The following is a 19,871-nucleotide window of genomic DNA, read 5'->3' as shown; positions in this document are numbered from 1 at the left end:
TATACAATGGATGTCTGCCTAATTCACCCATAACAGCATGGTTAGAAGCTTTCTTGTGAACCCCACAAATATATTTTAGAGCTTTGATATGTAGTTTATCACTAAATAACTTTTTTAAGGAATTTTCTATTTCATAATTTGTCCTTTTAACAACTGCAGATTCTGTGTTTATAGTGCCCCAGATCTCACTTCCATATAAAACAACAGGTTTTACAGTATGATCAAAAAGATGTAACAAAATATTTGCATTTGGTTTGGTATTACCAAAACATTTTACCAATTTAAAGAAAGCTTTCAAACCACGCTTATATAAATCATACTGACATTGAGCAAATGAACCAGATGCATTGAATAAAACCCCTAGATACTTATATGACAATGTACACTCAATTTCATGACCTTTATATATAAAATGTAAATTTGTGAGTCGTGCATTTTTGTAAAAGATTACAACTTTTGTTTTTTTTTCAAATTTACAGTAAGACAATATTTATCACACAAAGTGGCCAGCTTGTTCAAACAATTCTGTAGGCCTTTTGGAGAAGATGATAATAAAACAAGATCATCAGCATAGAGAAGACAACTAAGAGGTTCATTATTCAAATATACTTGATCATCTTCACTGTTAAACATATCTGGTAGTTCATTAATAAGGATTTTAAACAAGTTTGGACTCAAATTATCCCCCTGCCTTACCCCTAATTCAGGGATGAAGCTTTTAGTAAGTTTATTACCAATTCGAATATGTAAATTATTCGAGGTGTACATGCTCTTAATGACATAGTAAAAAGGACCTCTAATATCAATCTGAGATAGTCTATATAATAAGGCCGAGTGAAGTACTCGTACTGTATCAAACGCTTTTGAAAAGTCAGTAAAACAGGTGTACAATTTTGAGTTAGAGGAGTTATATTTTTGAATTAGTGTTTTCAGTACAAACATATGTTCAGATGTTCTAGCCTTGGGTTGAAATCCTATTTGGCATTTATTGATAACTTTATGGTCATCTAGGTAAGTTTGAAGTCTTGCTTTTAATATACTATTGAACACTTTGGAGAGACAAGACATATATGCTAATCCTCTGTAATTTGAGGTGTCACATGGATCATCACATTTATATAATGGTTTTAAGTACCAAATTTTCCAATCAGAGGGATAAACTCCTGTAGAAAGAATTATATTAAATAGTTTTAACAAACATCCTACTATTTGGGATAATCCAGCTTTAATCATTTCATTTTTAATTCCATCAAGGCCAGCTGACTTGTTATTTTTAAGTTTAGTTACTGCATCAATTATCTCTTTTTCTGTAATTCTACAATCAAGGAGTGAAAAGGTTTTACTCTTTTGACTTTGATCACAAAGATTTCTAAAGTATAAGTCTTGTGGAGTAAACTTCTGATCTATTGAAAGTAGGTTTGAAAAATGAGATATCCATTTATCATGAGATATTCTTGTTGAAGGGTCTTGTTCGTCATTGTCTTCTTTTAATTCTTTGATTCATTTCCATTAAGAATTTGGATCCTTCGCATGCAATGTCTCTAAATTTTTCATAATACTTGCTTTAAATTCTCTTTGTTTATATTTGCATTGTATATTATAATGTTTACGATACTTGAAGAAAGAGCCTCTTATAATCGGATCAAAAGGATATTTAGAATACAATTTAAATTTATTTAATAACTCTAACTTCATTTTGTGTAAATCATATTCAAACCATTTTTTATTTTTATGAATTTTATCTTTTTTCACACCTACTTTAACCTTAAGGGATGTCTTTAACGATTTGTCGCATGCTGTTTTAATAATATCATTAAATCTCATTAAAGCATGATCACGTCCAGATTTATGCTCGTTACAAGAACTGTTTGAAGGATGGACAGATCTATAATTAATTACGTTTAAATCATCTTCCAAATATTCTTTTATCATTCTTTGCACTTCATTATTATTCAGCGCAGCTTGAAAATGTATAATAGATTCTTTATTCCATTTTTCCAATCGCATTATTCTAGACAATCAAGTTCTTCTCGGAGATTCTCGGAGAAAAGGAAAACACCATTTTATTTATTTATATAAGAGGATGGAATTAATATGTTCGAGTTCGATACATGATTTTCTTTGCCAAACTCCTGAAAATTGGCTTTAATCTGGCATGTTAATTTTGCATGGTCTGAGAGAATTGGTACATGATCATGAATCATAAAATACAAAATGTTGTTTGACAGTGAATTTGATATTATACAATAGTCAACGATACTATTACCATTGTATTGAAAACACGTAAACTTTCCACTTAAATCTCCAACAGTTCTCCCATTCAAAAAATGCAAATCATGGGGTATACAAAAATCAATGAGATCTCTTCCCCTCTTATTAACAAAAGAATCATGACTAGATCTAACAGGCAAATGATAATCAACATGGTCAAATGAAGTTGGAACATAAGAATCAAAATCTGTGTTTTCTATTTCAGTCCCGGTCCTTGCATTAAAATCGCCACATATTATAATATTCCCAATTTGGCTATATTCTGTGACATTATGTTCTAATATTTGTAAGACATCCAGATTGTTTCTTATGACATATGATGAATTAGACTGGGCAAAGTATGTGAAACAAATGTAAAGATCCTTTTCAAAGCCAAAGAATTCCTTAGCTAATCTGATCCACTGTATTTCACTACTGGTATTTTTGATAATTTTGATTCCTGGTTTAATAGAGTTTTTCAACAAAATTATGATCCCCCCTGATACAGGATATTTTTCTTCTTTAGGGCGGGGAACTGAAATAGAGCTAAAATCTTGATTGAAGTCAAAGTGGTCATCTTTACTATGTTTTGTTTCTAATATACCAAATATATCATATCTACTAATCTCTGCAAGGAAATATTTGTCTCTCGATTTATTGTGAACTGAAGATTTCAGTTGATTTATATTCCAACTTCCAATCGCATTATTCTAGACAATCAAGTTCTTCTCGGAGATTCTCGGAGAAAAGGAAAACACCTTGTTTGGACAAGTGCTTTTGGTCACGCAAGATGCATCTGAGTGGCATGCCTCTGTAGAATAAATTGCTGTTGTCACAAAGAACGACGGAATTGTCACGCTTGTAGTGATTCTGAAGATCTATGTTCAGAGTATTTATTCGCAGGTTGAATTCACGGTCTCCTCTGGGTAAGCCAAGAGATATCATAAGCATGAAATAGTTGGGTTTTTTTCGCATTCGGCTTACCATAAATGAAATTATTATAAAAAAGTATTTTGATAAATAAGCTGTATTCATCTTGTTTATTTCTTTTCAATTTTTAAGTATATTCTTTAAAGTAATATGTTGAAGAAATTCAATCAACTCACTGATTATTTTAGAATCCGGATAGGGCCATAAATTAAGTTTACTATAGCACCATCGAGCATAGTGCAATAAAGCAATGACGCAATAATGATGAAGCGATGGTGCAATGGTGATGCAACTATGGTGCGATAGCGCGATGACGATGATGCGATGGCGCAACCATGCGATAACGATGGTCCAATAGCATGATGGAGCGATGTTGAATATTGTTTCATCGTCATCGTATAATTGCGCCATCGTCATCGCACCATCGTGTTATCACACAATTGTTCCATCCTGATATCGCACCATCGTTATCGCATTGTCGCGCCATTGCATCATCATCATCGCACCATTGTTTCATGGTTATCGCACATCGTTTCACCGTCATCGCATTATGGCGTTATGGCACTATCAACCTTAACCTCGATGGTGCGATGAAAAGATAAACATGGCCCTATCTGAATTCTATAGATTATATATTTTGTACATGAAGTATATGGAGATAAAAAAAAAAACAGTATAATCAAGATCAAAAAAAAAATAAAACAATTTTAAAAATTGCAGAGTAGACAAGGACCTCAAACATCGGAGGTGGGATCAGGTGTCATGGAGGAGTAAGCATCTCCTGCCGACCCGTTACACCCCCGTCGTGTGTTCCTTGTCATGGTCGGGAAATAACAGAAAAATTCGTCCTCAATTCAGTGTGTAAATAATTGACTAACAATTGGTATGAAAAACGTTAGTCAGCATTTGCCACGACGATAAATTGTATTGGCTGACAAAGACACTGCATCGACCATAGAATTTACGAAATTTAAACGAAACTGCTGATATTCTTGTTTCAGCAACTTGGTTGTCAATAACTTTACTTCGTTTTTAAAAAGAATTCATACGTAGAGCATTCTCTGGCGTATCGAATCAACTGAGAGATATAAACCCCGTATGCATGTGATGAAGGTAAATTGCTGCATAAGTAAGGGAAGTTAACAATTGAAAGTTAAAGTCATCGTATTTGTCATAAAGCTTGGTTGTTAGATTACCTTAAACGTGCTTTTTAACGTAGGTCGCGGGTTTACAGGGCTTTTAAAAGTGTTCGAAAACATACCATGAAAATTACCTATATGATTTCTCTACTTTTGATTTTCATTCTCTGAAAATTTTATAAAATTCGTCTGCACCGTTTTTTATGTAATTGAATTCCAAAGATGTCATTGTTGTAGTTAGATTTTCAACGGTATTCTATTGAATTGTATAGGAAAAACGTCATTTTTGGCTTGTTTTCAGGCAAGGTTTTGATCTAAAAAATATCAATAACTTTCAAATCGTGCAGACGAATTTGTTTATCCTTTGGCATTTAAAAATAGAATTGATTTGAAATAAATCTATGTAAAAAAATTAATATGTCTTCGGGTTCATTTTTTCGTAATTAAATTGTAGATAATTGCTTTTATATTGACAAATGTAGCATTTTTAAGAACAACGTCATAAAATATCGCGACATCACGCTTGACGTCGTTAATATCGATCCGGTATACAGAGCACAAAAAAAAAATTATACGGATTTTAAGAAAAAGGAAATTCACGTATATCTTCTTTCAAATGACCAGTATCATAATAATTCAATAAAATAACTACTAGTATTAGACATTTTTCCCTTTCAGCTTATAACGTCTAATATTAGTGAAAATTCACGTAAAAGACGTAAACCAACAATCATCCTTTATTTTCTTATGTAATATTTTCTTTATGTGTTTATTTCTTTTCGTTTCTTTTTCTTTTATTCATGCACGAATTCTCGCCGGAATTTGCAAAATGAAAGTGACCTTGTATTCCCATCCCCGTTGAAATCGCAGATCTGTGATCTAAGTTTGTTTGAAAAGTCGTAGGTATGAAGATAATTTAGAAGTCATGGACTACTAACATCCCCACCCCCCAACCCCGAAATATGTTTTTTACGCTTTGTATATATCCTTTTTCATTAGAAAATTCAGCAAGGCTATCAAATCAACAATAACTTCTGATGAATCCATTTCCACCAAATAACACCCCCCCCCCCCCCGAGTATAAGTATTAATGCATTCAGTGTTTATATTGAAAATGTTTTTGTTTACAAAGAGGCAGCGAATAGCTAAAATAAATCTTAATTTGATTTTATTTTATGCTTAATATACGTATAAGGAAAGAAAAAAAGCGTACTTAAAAGAAATTTTAGAGGGGTGAATGGGACGATAATTTAAACATAAATTTTATTTGGCGCAATCAACAGGCAGATTTTATTTTGTTCTTAGACATTCAATGTATACATATAACATTAATTGTACTGAATGAATATGGAAAGCAACGCAGCGAATAAAATATGTACATGTAACTAACAACAACGCGTGCCGTTACTTACACAGGCAATTGGAGTATCGAACCCCCCCCCCCTTTACTGTTATTTTCTGGGGGTTTCCCCATTTTGGATTTTTAATACGTATTGCATGTTATTAATTTTAAATACATGTATTTCATTTTTTGACTGATACATAAAAAGAGACAGCTTGCAATTTGTTTTTATTCTCGACGTCTTCACAATCTTCACTTGCATGATCACTATCTAAAGCGTAGAGAATCATGGAATATGCAGACATCGATAAATTTGAAAAACGCGCTTTTTCCTTTTCATATTTCCATTTATATAATTCTCTATGTGCCTCCGATTAGTAAATATTTCGATTAAATCAGCATGCACTTATAGGGTGGAGTTAAAATTTAAAAAAATGGAAAAATTTTACTCATCCCCTGCTTTAGGATGTAAAAAATGGAAAGGAGGGAGGGGGTCAAATCACACGTGCCTGTGGTTATGTACAAGAGGTCAATGTCGCTCAAAAAAAATATATATACATATTATATATAATTTAGTTTATGTTTCATTAGTATTACCCCGGTAGTGCCTTAGCAGTTTTTAATTTGTGATCAACCTTTATATAGATTTGTCCCAGATTAGCACATACCGTTTCATAATTGAGTTCGACTTTCCATCGGTGAGCAAAGTTTTGACGCTGTTTACGGAGATAAATGAAAAACAATGACATGCATGCCATATATGGTTGTGTAGATAAATTATCGTAGAAGACAATGGTAATAAACAGTTTGTTAGTGCATTTCCACTGAAAGTGTACACTAAAATGAGTGCGTTTCTAAGGAGGGGGTATCGAGTGTAATTCTGAGTTAGATAACCTGTTTTATAATTATACACATTTAATACATGTATTTAATATTTATAAATCATACATGATACAAGGGTTAAAATTTATTTCCGAAACAAGTACATGTGCTCTCAGAATAGACCCGAGAAGATGCGACTGATAACACATAATGAAACGCTTCTAACACTTTCAGTGATGGTCATTCGAATCAAAATAAGCCTTCATTATTTTTTTTATAACTTCAGCATGTTCTATGAATATGTAACACTGAACTACCAATTTCAACAAAAGTTACAGCTAGATAATGTACTGAAATTTTCGCTTCCTCACCGTGACGTCATAATCAGATGTGCACAAGAAAGTCGCCCAAATCATATAAATTGCGTACCCTGTTTTAAGGACGTCAGCAAACCCGCGACCTACGTTAAGTAAAATATCCAAATATGAAACAGATGCGTCAGACTCTGAGGTATCTTTTATCTCAATCTCATCGGAATATATAATAATGGAAATGACCATTGTTAATTGACAATACGTCGTCGATATATCTTAATGTCGAGTTGAAGGCCAGAGCAAGTGTTTTCTTCTTTTCACATACAAGATTTTGAACATAAATTGTCATCTCATTTTTTGAACTTACATAAACAATACATTAAGTAACATACTCTAATTTATATTTGCTGTTATTTGTTTTCCTAAGAAGGATAACTTGACATAAACATATCAAGATTAACGTTGTATGGATTACTCTTCCTTGTGTAAAATCGATATGCAAGTATAACATTGTGGACGGGAGAAAATTTTTATCAAAAGTCTCTGAATCAATTCACTTTTATGTGACATTATATTTTCATTCTGTAAAATCTCATTTTCATTAATTTCTGACTAGGCTTACCTGATAAAAATATGGAGATTACGAACATTATTCAAGATCAAAAGTCCATAAAACAATACAGAATAGGAGCAAAGAAAACCCGGACATCAAAACATCAGGTATGGGATCAGGTGACATGAAGGAGTGAGCATCCCCTGCCGGCCGGTCAAGCCCTACGTTTGAGCCTTGTCATGATCGGAAAATAATGGAAAAAGATCAGTAGTCAATTCAGTGTGTAAATAATGGACTAACAATAAGTATGAAAAACGTCAGTAAGTATTTGACTCAATGATAAATTGTAATTGCTGACAAGGTCATTGTATCGGCCATAGAACATACGGAATGACGACTTTAAACTAGACTGTTGATATTTTTGTTTCATCAACCTGTTTGTCAATGATTTACCTCGTTTTAGAAATTGTTCATACGTAGCGCATGCTCTTGCGTATCGAATCAACTGAGATACATAAACTTAGAACATGCATGCATAAGACAATTAATCAAAATATATAAGAATAAGAAAAAAATGATATTTATATTTCCTACACTTCTCAAAATTAAAATTCATTTCAGCTAGGTTAAATTGCACATTTGGTACATGGATATACTCGATTAAAGCTAAGCTGTTTTTTGGTTTTGCTTTCCACTGTGTAACTGACATGTGGAAACAGGTAAGTCTTAGGCAAACAGATTGGTACCTTAAAGATTTTTCAAAACAGCTTCTCTAATCACAATATAGTTTTACCCGTCAAAATTGTTCTTAGATAATAAACAAATCCAAAGGGTAACTGTATTGATAGTGGATATAATGTTTTAAATTTTATTCTAAATAACGTTGGTATCTCTTCATTTACCTTGCAAAGTGCTGATTTAAGTTATACATTCATAATAAATAGCTGAGTTACACAAATCAAAATCTTTTTATGTGTATTTTTTTTAAATATATTGTGTCTTGTATTTTAACATTAAATATTGGTCTATGGGGATTTGATTACGTTTTTGAAAAATGTTCAGTAGTAGTGCATACCGGTATCACATTTTACATTTCGTGGTAGAAATTCGTAAGATTCCCTATACCTCGAAAACAGTGAAAATTAAACCTGGTACGGAAGCAAGTTCCTCTGATTGCCTTCAAACCTTTTGAGCCAGATCTAGTATATATAAGATGAAATCGACAAATTTTATAAGGCTTATCGAACCCATATAAGTTTTATGGCCTGTAACTAAAAATAGCTATTATGCAACAAAATGTGAGCTAATTCTTAAAATTTTAATCATATTTTTAAGAAAAATAAAGCATTTTTAAATACAATTCAAATATACTTTTTTTAGTAAAAGAATAAAGATAAGTTCTTCATAAATGCATAATCAGAATGATTGACATTTATTTTGTTTTATTGCAAAAAAGGTCATGAAATCGACACTTTTCCAATTTTTTGAAAAAGCGACAATTTTAGGTAGAATTGAAATTACTTTAACAAACAGCGAGGATATTTTAATCAATAAATTTTATTGCTTATTACTTAGGATACTTATGTTAACATTTTTTTAACTGCTGTTGGCAAACTTTCATTAAAGAAGATATTGAAAGTCAAAGTTTGTTAAATTTCTTCATCAAAATTTTCAAAAATACAGTTAGCGCTTCTCATAAAAATACCTGAAACTTCTCCAATAGGCCTAATTAAAAAAATAATTTCTGGAGTTTTCCATATCTGTAATTCAGAATTTAGACATACATAGCACAAATTTGAATAGATAATGACTTTGAATTTAAAAAAATACATCAAAAGAAAGAAGTAGGGGGTATTTATGAATTCCTTATAAGCCATTTCTCTAATGCTTTCAATATTTTTGTGGCATACAAATTTGCTGTGATGTTCTTATTTGATCTTGATTTTATATATTAATAAGTGTGATTTTCAGCTGCCAAATGTTTTCAAGATTGCAAATACTTTTTGGCCTGGTGAATTGGTATTGCTGAGTTCTACTCTTTTTGCTTGTTGTAGTGTTTCCAGAACTTTCACAACTGGTTTCATCTTTCACTTGATCAGTCAGCTTATGGTTTTGTTTAATGAAACACTTCCACTCCTTTGTGCCTGCTTTCTTGGAAAATTCTGTAATTACCTAAACAAAATGTACCATGAAATGAAAAGAAACGTGCCATCCTTCTTTGAACATATACCGGTAAAATATTATGAAAGTAAGTAACTGCTATATGGTTTTATATATTAGTCTTTGACCATAACTCTTCATATCCCATTACTCAAAAATGTGCAATTTACGGCGCAAGAATTTTTGCGCACCGTTATCGATATTTCTTCATATTTCCAGCATGGGTCAATCATGTACCTTTCATCCCCCTATTTCTACACAAATTATTTAACCAATCTCCATATTGTGTCCACCTCCCAACCCTTAATAGTGGATTCTACAGATGCTTGATTAACCTAGCTTTATTTGAAATGTCTGTTGGATTGCAAAACAAAAAATTTAATCAAGAGACTAATATAATTATAAAACCATAACACTATAGTTCTACATCTAAGTTAAATGTTGATTTTTTTAAATTAGAGTTCTTATTTTAATCCTTCCACCAACAACTGCTTCACATTTAATTTCTTTCAAAATTTACACATGTATAACACAAAAGCATAAACATTACTGTTCCTAGTTAGAACAAATTCATTCATGATTTCATTAATTCATGATTTTTAATTCCGTTGCAAATTCTATAGATATTGTAGTAGATCAGATATTGGCTTACCTGATACAGGTTACTTCGTTAACTTCTGGATAGGAACAACTCGGTGTTCTTCTTTGCCATTCAAACCCCAAATTAGCTGCACGTCTTTGACAGATTTAGAAGGTTAAATAATTTATTAAAGTATTGTAAAATTACATATTGAAAGAAATTGAGTATCTTTTTAATCTAATCATAAATACCCATTTTTGTTGACATGATATGAAATTAGAAGTAATTTGTGGTGTTCTACAATGATAGGAAAATCTTTAATTCTATGTTCAGTAAAATGAGCAGAGTAAACAGAAGAAACTTAAATACCTTATACGTATTAAAATTAAGCAATTTCTTCAAAAGCCTAGATGATTTTTAATTCTAAATGTATTTGTTGATCAAAGCTTGATTGGAAAATGCATGGTGTGTGTTTTTATTTGCATTTCCTGAAAATTTTTTGAGATTTAATGAATTTCCCGATATAATATGATTAATTTTTTAGATGAAGTTTGAAGAATTATCTTGGGTAAAAACACATTACTTTGAGAATTCAGAGACATTTTTGAGAGCATTTTCAATTAGTGGATGCCTGATTTTCATAACCTGAGGATCGAAGTACCTTAAACACTACCTTTGTTGATTCTACATTGCATTTACACAGTGATGTGCAACCCACTCGATTTTGCAACATGTTGAACTGAAACCCACTACCTAATTGCAAAATATCTGTCAATTTTGAATCATGAAAACAATTCAAAATATACATGTACATATAGATCTTTTAAAAATTACATAATTATTATTGTTTTTCGTGGATTTGTGACAGATTGCGTCACAGCTGTAACTGCGTCAAGGATGAAGACATGACTAATCCAGAACTAAACCTATAAAACAGAGAGTCTTTTCATGAAAGAGGTAATAACGACAATAGACTAGCAGAATGATTGTCTTTCTTGTGTCTTGTGCAGTTTTGGCATCCGTAGCAAACGGTGAGTTTTTTTTTTTTTTTTGTTATAAATAATGTATTATTTATTTATTATGTAGTAGTTACCCCATATCACACTGTTGATTATGTGTAGATACCCGATGGGCGTGGTCATAATGACACGAGGGAGCGTAGCTCCCGAGTTGTCATTATGACCACGCCCATCGGGTATCTACACATAATCAACAGTGTGATATGGAGTAAATGACTTGTACCATAGTTTTCAAAAATCATTCATATGTAAGTCAGCTTAGGAATCGGTCGGACTAGTTCGCAATTGAAACATTAAGTGTTTGGTTTCAAAGATGCATTTGGATTTTATAAGACTTTACGCTCCTTCCTGTCCTTCTGACAATGTCCATCGAATATAGGGTAAGTGATTTGTATACAATAATTTTCAAAGAGCATGAGCCATCTTATGCATAAAATGGCCCTGTACGTATATCAATAAATTAACTATCACCTTCTTTCCCATTTCATATATCAAAAGAAAATAGACACTTGGTGCTCTCATTTCCTATAAAAAAATTTCGTTTTTGAGAATCCAGTTATTGGAAAACAGGTTTGAAAAATTGCAATGTTCTTGAAATTTGCAGAAAACATGCGTATTTGACTACCTTCAGCAAAGAATTAAAATATGAGCACAGCCCACGATCCAAAAAATAAAACATGTTTTTTGATCTTCAGAAACAGAGCTTTCATTATGTATTGGCATATTTTGGATCAGAGGTTGTGCTCTATATGAAATACTGAAAAAAAGCTTCAACTTTAGGTCATTTTCAAAGGAATTTACAGGATATTAGGAAAATGACGCATTTCATGACGTCATAATGCATTGACTAGATGGAAAATTACGTCACAATTAATAGATACGTGGTCACCAACACTCCAAGTGATAAATACTACATTTGCAACCTAAACTGATCAGTTCTGATTTTTCAGAAATTCTCAGGGCCAAATATGGCCCAAAGTGGCTCTACCTCTTTGCCCTATACTCGGCAATGAGGGTCATTGAGCAGTGAGGGATCTTCTTCCTGTCAACACCTTCTGCGACACGGGACCTCTGTTTATACTGTTTATACTCCACGTCCCACAGTGGGATTCAACTCCTTACTTCGTGACTCTAGGGCAGACGTTTACCACTGGGCCACGCAAGCGACATAAAAATTAAACATATCTTCGCCGTTTAAAAAGTTTGATTTATGTAATTGAAAAAATAACTAGTTTGGTTTCAATGATATATGTTAATTTGATATGATTTTTTTCTCGTAAATTTCAATCGTCAAAATTACATACTAGTAATTTAAATTTATTATGAACTTGGTTTAACTTCAATTTTTGTAAACCTGATACAAACTTTGCCGTGCAGAGTGGTACGTTGATTGAAATGTTGTTTTCTTTATGGATTATGTATATTTCAATTTAATGATAATTAGATCTTTGATCGGCTTCATCCGCAATCAAAAAGGTTATTTAAGTACAGTAGTGTACACTTGTTTTTACGTCAAGTATGTACCGTGTTTCCTTTGTTGGTTATCAAAAGAACGATATATTGGAATCTACTAAACTAACGTCACCCTGGTCAATACACTATCTAAAAAAAATGTTTAAAAAATCAAGCGATCTCTGAAGTTTTTTTTCTTAACTTTTAACTATAGTTAAAGTATTAATGGCCGTTTTTAACTGTTATTTATTACTAAATGATGTATACACTTGAAAATTTTTACAGGCTCCTTTTACTCTCCTAAATTTGGTATAACAAGCCCGTATGATTGTTTCATTTAAAAACCGTGCATGATCGTTTTATGAATAGTTCTTTTGTCCTGACCCGATGGGCGGAGTTATAGAAAAGTGTGGGTTATGTACAGAAAACCCACACTTTTAACAAAAGAAATCACACCTAACTATGGTACAAGTAGTAGTTACCCCATATCATACTGTTGGTTATGTGTAGATACCCGATGGGCGTGGTCATAATGACACGAGGGAGCGTAGCTCCCGAGTTGTCATTATGACCACGCCCATCGGGTATCTACACATAATCAACAGTGTGATATGGGGTAAATGACTTGTACCATAGTTTTCAAAAATCATTCATATGTAAGTCAGCTTAGGAGTCGGTCGGACTGGTTCGCGTGATTGAAACATCAAGTGTTCGGTTTCAAAGATGCATTTGGATTTTATATGATTTTACGCTCCTTCGTGTCCTTCTGACCACGTCAATGGAATATAGGGTAAGTGATTTGTATACAATACTTTTCAAATTTTGCTACAAATTTTGCCCTATACACGGCACTCAAGGTCATTGAGCAGTGAGGGATCTTCCAGTCAACACCTTCTGCGACACGGGACCTCTGTTTATACTTATATGTCTCCACGTCCCACAGTGGGATTCAACTCCTTACTTCGTGACTCTAGGGCAGGCGCTTTAACCACTGGGCCACGAAAGCGACATAAAAATTAAACATATTTAGACCTGTTTAAAAAGTTTGATTTATGTAATTAAAAAAAAATAGAGAGTTTGGTTTTTAATGATATATGTTAAATTGATATGATAATTTTCTCGTAAATTTCAATCGTCAAAATTACATACTAGTAATTTTAATTTATTATCAACTTGGTTTAACTTAAATTTTTGTAAACCTGATACAAACTTTGCCGTGCAGAGTGGTACGTAGATTGAAATGTTTGTTAGAGGTTATGTATATTTCAATTTAATGAAAATTAGATCTTTGATCGGCTAGTCCGCAATCGAAAAGGTTATTTAAGTACAGTAGTGTACACTTGTTTTTACGTCAAGTATGTTCCGTGTTTCCTTTGCTGGTTATCAAAAGAACGATATATTGGAATCTACTAAGCTAATGTCAACCTGGTCATTACACTATTTAAAAAGTTTAAAAAATAAAGCGATTTCTGAAGGGTTTTTTTCTTCACTTTTAACTAAAGTTAAAGTATTAATAACCGTTTTAAACTGTTATTTATTACAAAATACTGTATACAATTGAAATTTTTTTTACTCCTTTTTACTCTCCTAAATTTGGTATAACAAGCCCGTATGATTGTTTCATTTAAAAACCGTGCATGATCGTTTTATAAATAGTTCTTTTGTCCCGACTTGATGGGCGGAGTAATAGAAAAGTGTGGGTTATGTACAGAAAACCCACACTTTTAACAAAAGAAATCACACCTAACTATGGTACAATTATGTATAACTTATTCCCATTACATAAAATATAAATTAGTTAATTGGTTTTGTTTGACATAAAATTTAAGATTAAATCTATGGTATAATATTGAATTTTCCTAAATTTATAAAATTTAATTGGGAATAGAAAAGTTGTGAAATAGAATAAAGAAATGTAATGCATTGAAATGGTTGCGATAATTATATTAAAGTGCAATAAATATTAGACATTGTATTGCATAGATTCCGCAAATGGTCGACACTTATGAGGGGCATATGAAAAACTAAATGTATTAGATAAATATATCATTAAATTACGTGCCTTTAAATGTCTAGGAATTAAACATATACAAGATGGAAGATGATTCGTTTTTCTCTCTCTCTCTCTCTCTCATTTTTGGGGAGGAGGGGGGGGTCATCTTACCTTAATTTGAAAAAAATGATGCATTTTTAGAAAAATTTATTCTAAATAAGTTGAATAGAATATATTTCACATAACTTTTAAACAGGTGGCATATCTAACGACTGCTTGAGATGCATTTGTAAGGTAAGTATTAGTTAGCTCTGTTTTTCTCCAACACCATTCACTAACTAAATTCACTACACGTAAAGACAAATATATATTTTTTTTTTTTTTTTTTTTAGAAATTTTAATATTATTTATTAAATAAAATCTTATTAAATTATTATTAGATTATTAAATAAAATATAAAATAAAATTTGAATATTATAGAAATGATAAAATTATCATATTACTTTAAATTATCCTTAAGGGTTATCTTTTGTCATTTTCACAATTTTTTGGTGTAGTTATTTTATAAAAAACGTATGGACTAGAAGTTAGGAATCACAAGAGAATGCATATGGTAATCATGAATAATTTTTATATAATACCAAGAGATAAAAATATATAGTCGAGGAACGCCTCGTTAATAAGGCTTACCAAAATGTTAATCAACAATTACTTAAATTGATATGTAATCATCAGTAAACAATAAACCTTATAATACCTTCAGGTTGAATCAAGCGGCTGTCGAGCTATTGGTTGTAACTGGGACGTCAACTCGGTATCCTGTGGTTATTTTCAAATCAAAAAAGATTACTGGATTGACTGTGGTCGACCTTGGAGAAGTAAGAAGAATGGTTAAGAGATTGTGTGAAGGTGTAGGCCTAAGGGTGTATTTGAGAGAGTGTGTGTGTGAGGATGAAGGGTGTTTGTGCGTACATATATTAATAACAATGTGTATGTACATGTAATTCCAAATTCTTTGATGGCATTTCCAGGTTTTTCTTGATAGGTTGGAAGGAATGTGCCAATGATTACAACTGTGCCGCTGGATGTGTGCGTTCCTACATGGACCGTTACGGTGGCTCTCGTGGCTGCAATGGCAACTGCGAGAGTTATGCTAGACTCCATAACGGCGGGCCTTCGGGGTGTAGAAAATCGAGTACCAAAACCTATTGGAACGATGTTAAGCGGGAAGGATGTACAGTAAACAGCTAAAGCCTTCTCTAGTTTCTTTTCTTCCAACGGCACCGAGAAAATTGCATATTTGAAGAACAGAAAACATACAAACAAATGCATTGTATGTTATTTACCGATTGGTAATTTAAGAAAATATATTTGAAAATATGCCTGTAATTGTTTGTTGTTGTTCACCATAAGTTCATTATGCTTCAGTGTTAAATATCCGATTGGAAAGTGTGCTAGATTTTAAAACATTTTCTAACCACAGTAAAGCTCAGAAGTCTTACCAATTTTAAAGATACAGAAAACTGTCTTTATAAATCTTCTTCCCCAAAGACTGTCAGATTTCGAAGTTGCAATAGATCTGCTAGTACAATATATATTTATGAAAGTAACATAGTGGTTAAAGCTTTCTCTCTACAATCGCGAAGTAAGGAGTGTTTCCTTTCTTCATCGGTTCGAATATAACAGTGGGACGTGGAGACCGTCTCTTCGGATCAGACCATTTAAACCGAAGTCCCGTGTCGCACTTGGTGCTGCTTTGATGTAGAGTACCTGTATAAAAATACAGCTCTCCATGGCCACCGAACTGTTAGTTGTCTCAATATGAGTAAAAATTAATTATACATGTATTCTTAAGGTGTGAAAAGTACATTATTTTTTTCCTAAAAAAAATATAATATTCAAATAATTTATAATATATACAGTATATTTCCGTGCATTAAAGAGATTCTTCACCTTTAATTTTGGTTTTTTACATTCAAGATGCCAATAGTTATGATCAATATGTGATGTCGAAAGTTGTACTAGTATTTGATCTGAAAAGTATCGTTAGAAGTAATTCTCAGTGAATGTTCTACCTGTTTTGTATGATCCAAAGAATGAGTTACATTCTCTTAGCCGATGAAAAGAATGATTACAGTTTCTCATTAATTTAAATCTCATTTGCATGAAAAAGGTGACAAATCTGCTAAATACTGTAAACATAAATAATGACGTTACAATAATGTCAAAGATAATGCATCAGTATGCTGAAAAATGAGGTCTTCAGGGACAACAGATATGTTTGATGATCATTTCAAGGCTATTAATAGGTTAAATAGGTCACGGATATCTATTACTCACCTATCCTTTTCTGTTAAGTTATGTCGGAAAATCCAGGAATATGAATTGATAACTGATTAAATCTTAAATTTGTAAAAATGAATTTAACGTAGAATACTATTACAGTTTTCTTTTTATATTCATTTTGTACGTATACTACTCCAGTTAAATAAGAGGTATTTTAAAAGAAAGTGATTTACATTAAAAAATGAAGCTGAATTCATAAAACATACCCTCTGCATCCATATTTTTTTTCAAATTCAATTAAAATATGTGTTACACAATCTCACTGAGTGCTTAAAATTTATGTATGTTTAAGTTCTGTAAAAATTCTCATTAAAGTGGTAAGATGATGCATGGTTTTCCACTGTTGGCAGCTTTATTATAAGTTTTATACATGTAACACGTATTTTATCTATTGAAATAATTAAAATCAAAGCAAAGTACCATATCACAGATTATGCATGTTATGAATAATCAATTCATAAATGTAGTTTTACAGACATTTCAACAAGTAATAATACACATCGACATGGTTGCATTTTTATTCTTATTTAAACAATTCAAAGATTAGATATGATGAAATAACGTTGGAATTGCTACTTAACAAGAACTTCAAATGGTACCTTCCCTTTTCTTAAACTCTTTAGCCTATAAACTCGTACAATGTATCAAGTACATGTTCTCCGAACATAACTTAGCCCCGTTTTTGAAAAATAGTCACTATAAGGATAAAAGTCAGCGGCAGATGTCAAATTAACAACGATTTATAGAAAAGCGGCCCATTTATAAAGTCCATTCTAAGGCAAAACATCTCAACGAGGGACCGATAGGTATGACATTACATTTATTGCTATACATGAAACTCGGTCATGGGTTTCTTTGTTCTGATGATCTTTAATATAAAATATTTTTAAAATGTTATGAAATGGCTTATTCAATGAAAGAAATCTATTTAAAATATTCATTCATTACTTGAAAAGTTTTCACTTTTATTGTTTATCTGTTCACCGAGATCTGGATGAAGCAGCGGAAATGGACATACGTTTATTTTGGCGTCTTGTCAAACAAAGGCGACCTCGACCTTCTAGAATATATCCAGAAATTTGCGACGCCAGTGGTACAACCCACAACGATCCCGACGGCGTAGCAAATGCTTTTGCAGAATTTTATGAAGAGATTTACCGCCCATTGGAAGACGATCATTTTGACAATCGCTTTAAACACGTCATCGAGAGTCATTATGCACGCATAAAAACAAGTGTTTCTGAATCTTCCAGTGAAAATGATATTACACAAAATGATGTAATAAGTGCAATCTCTTCTCTTAAAATGCGCAAAGCTCCAGGCATTGATGGCGTAACAAACGAGCACATTGCGTTCGCTAGCGACCTTATCACAAAATGCCTCTGTAAGCTTTACAATGCGATTATGACGTTAGGAACTGTTCCTTCTACGTGGAAACAAGGATTGATTGTCCCCATATACAAAGGTGGTGATAAACCCAAAAATTCTTGCAATAGCTACAGGCCTGTTGCTCTTCTGCCTTGTATTTACAAACTGTTTGAGAAAATTCTGTCTAATAGAATATCTACCTTAGAAACAACCAATATATACCTTCCTCAATATACAACAACAAGGTTTCCAAAAACATTTAGGATGTATAACTGCTTCATTCAATCTTCATGAAACATTGAACCATAATCTTGAACAAGGCAGCAACACATATATCAGTTTTTTGGACACAAGTAAAGCTTTCGATACAGTCTGGAGACAGGGACTGATGTACAAACTCCATAACCTAGGTATTAAAGGCAAATTATGGCAGATTATCGACGACTGCCACTGCAATACTGTAAGTGCCGTTATCGTAAATCAAAAACAATCCAGATGGTTTGATGTTCATCAAGGGGTCAGGCAAGGTAGCGTCTTGTCGACATTTTTGTACCTTGTTTTTGTCAACGAACTTTTAGACGAACTAGAACACTGCAACTCAACATCACTAAAATGCGTTCTGGATCCCAAATACGCGAGTCCTACTCTAGCTGACGATATTTCCTGCATCGCCATATCCCCAGCAAATCTTCAGTCCATGATGGATATAGCTTACGCATATGCATGCAAATGGCGCTTTACATTCAACGTATCAAAATCCTGCGTTCTAAAATTCCGTTCAAAACACAGTAGTTCTCCGGATAAACCAATACTTCTTGGGATTTCTGAAATACCATACGGCCAAAAATACAATCATTTGGGTATTATCATAAATGACAAAGCAAAAACAAAAGACCGCATCTTGAACGCATGCAACAAAGGGTGGAAATCCTTCTATGGCCTATCTGACATCGATATCTCGTGTGTTAATCCTCTTACTATGACTCATCTCTATAAAACGATTGTCCTTCCATCTGTACTCTACGGATGTGAATTGTGGACCTGTTTAACTCAAGAGGATCACAGGCGTTTAAGCACCTTTCAACATGGGGTTTGCAAAGCCGTCCTAAATCTGCCCAAGCTCACTCGATCTGACATGTGTGAACAGCTTATGGGTATACTCCCCATCCATGCCGAAATCGACGCCAGAAAACTGTTGTTTTTAGGAAGACTATGCAACATGAGCACTCTGTGCCTCTCAAAACAAATCTTCATCTCAAGACTTTTCTCCTTCCTGACACAGCTGGCTGCAGATCCAAGGGGCTTTATTCCAGATATCATCGATATTCTCAGGAAATACAACATACACACTTACCTGCTTACCTGGATGACCACAGGTACCTTCCCGCATAAATATTCTTGGAAAACTATTGTTCGCTCCGCGATCAACGACTTCCACATTCAACAGCGACAAGTACGAATGCTCATGGATCCCGACTTTGAACGTTTCAACTCCGTCTTTCAACATAACAAACCTTGTAACATCTGGTCATTCGCGGATAACGCAAGTGATATTCGAAACTTTAAGTTCACTTGCAAGTTAATTGTATCAACGAAATACCTA

At 32.8% G+C, this 19,871-nt stretch overlaps 1 protein-coding gene across 1 annotated transcript; it reads left to right on the top strand.

The window, feature by feature from the left end:
- Positions 1-11,056: 11,056 nt before the first annotated feature.
- On the top strand, positions 11,057-15,943 carry LOC134251243 (lysozyme-like). Its single transcript, XM_062733631.1, has 4 exons — positions 11,057-11,121; positions 14,811-14,848; positions 15,318-15,432; positions 15,600-15,943. Exons 1-4 carry the CDS (start codon positions 11,073-11,075, stop codon positions 15,803-15,805), a joined length of 408 nt encoding a protein of 135 aa, XP_062589615.1. The 5' UTR covers positions 11,057-11,072; the 3' UTR covers positions 15,806-15,943.
- The last annotated feature ends 3,928 nt before the right edge of the window (positions 15,944-19,871 follow it).

This window comes from Saccostrea cucullata, unplaced genomic scaffold (assembly GCF_032062105.1).
Source record: "Saccostrea cucullata isolate Sc308-1 unplaced genomic scaffold, CSIRO_AGI_Scuc_v1 ctg1709, whole genome shotgun sequence".
Classification (NCBI taxonomy): domain Eukaryota; kingdom Metazoa; phylum Mollusca; class Bivalvia; order Ostreida; family Ostreidae; genus Saccostrea; species Saccostrea cuccullata.
The sequence above is the reverse complement of the archived record's forward strand: the minus strand, read 5'-3'. Positions and strand labels throughout refer to the sequence as shown.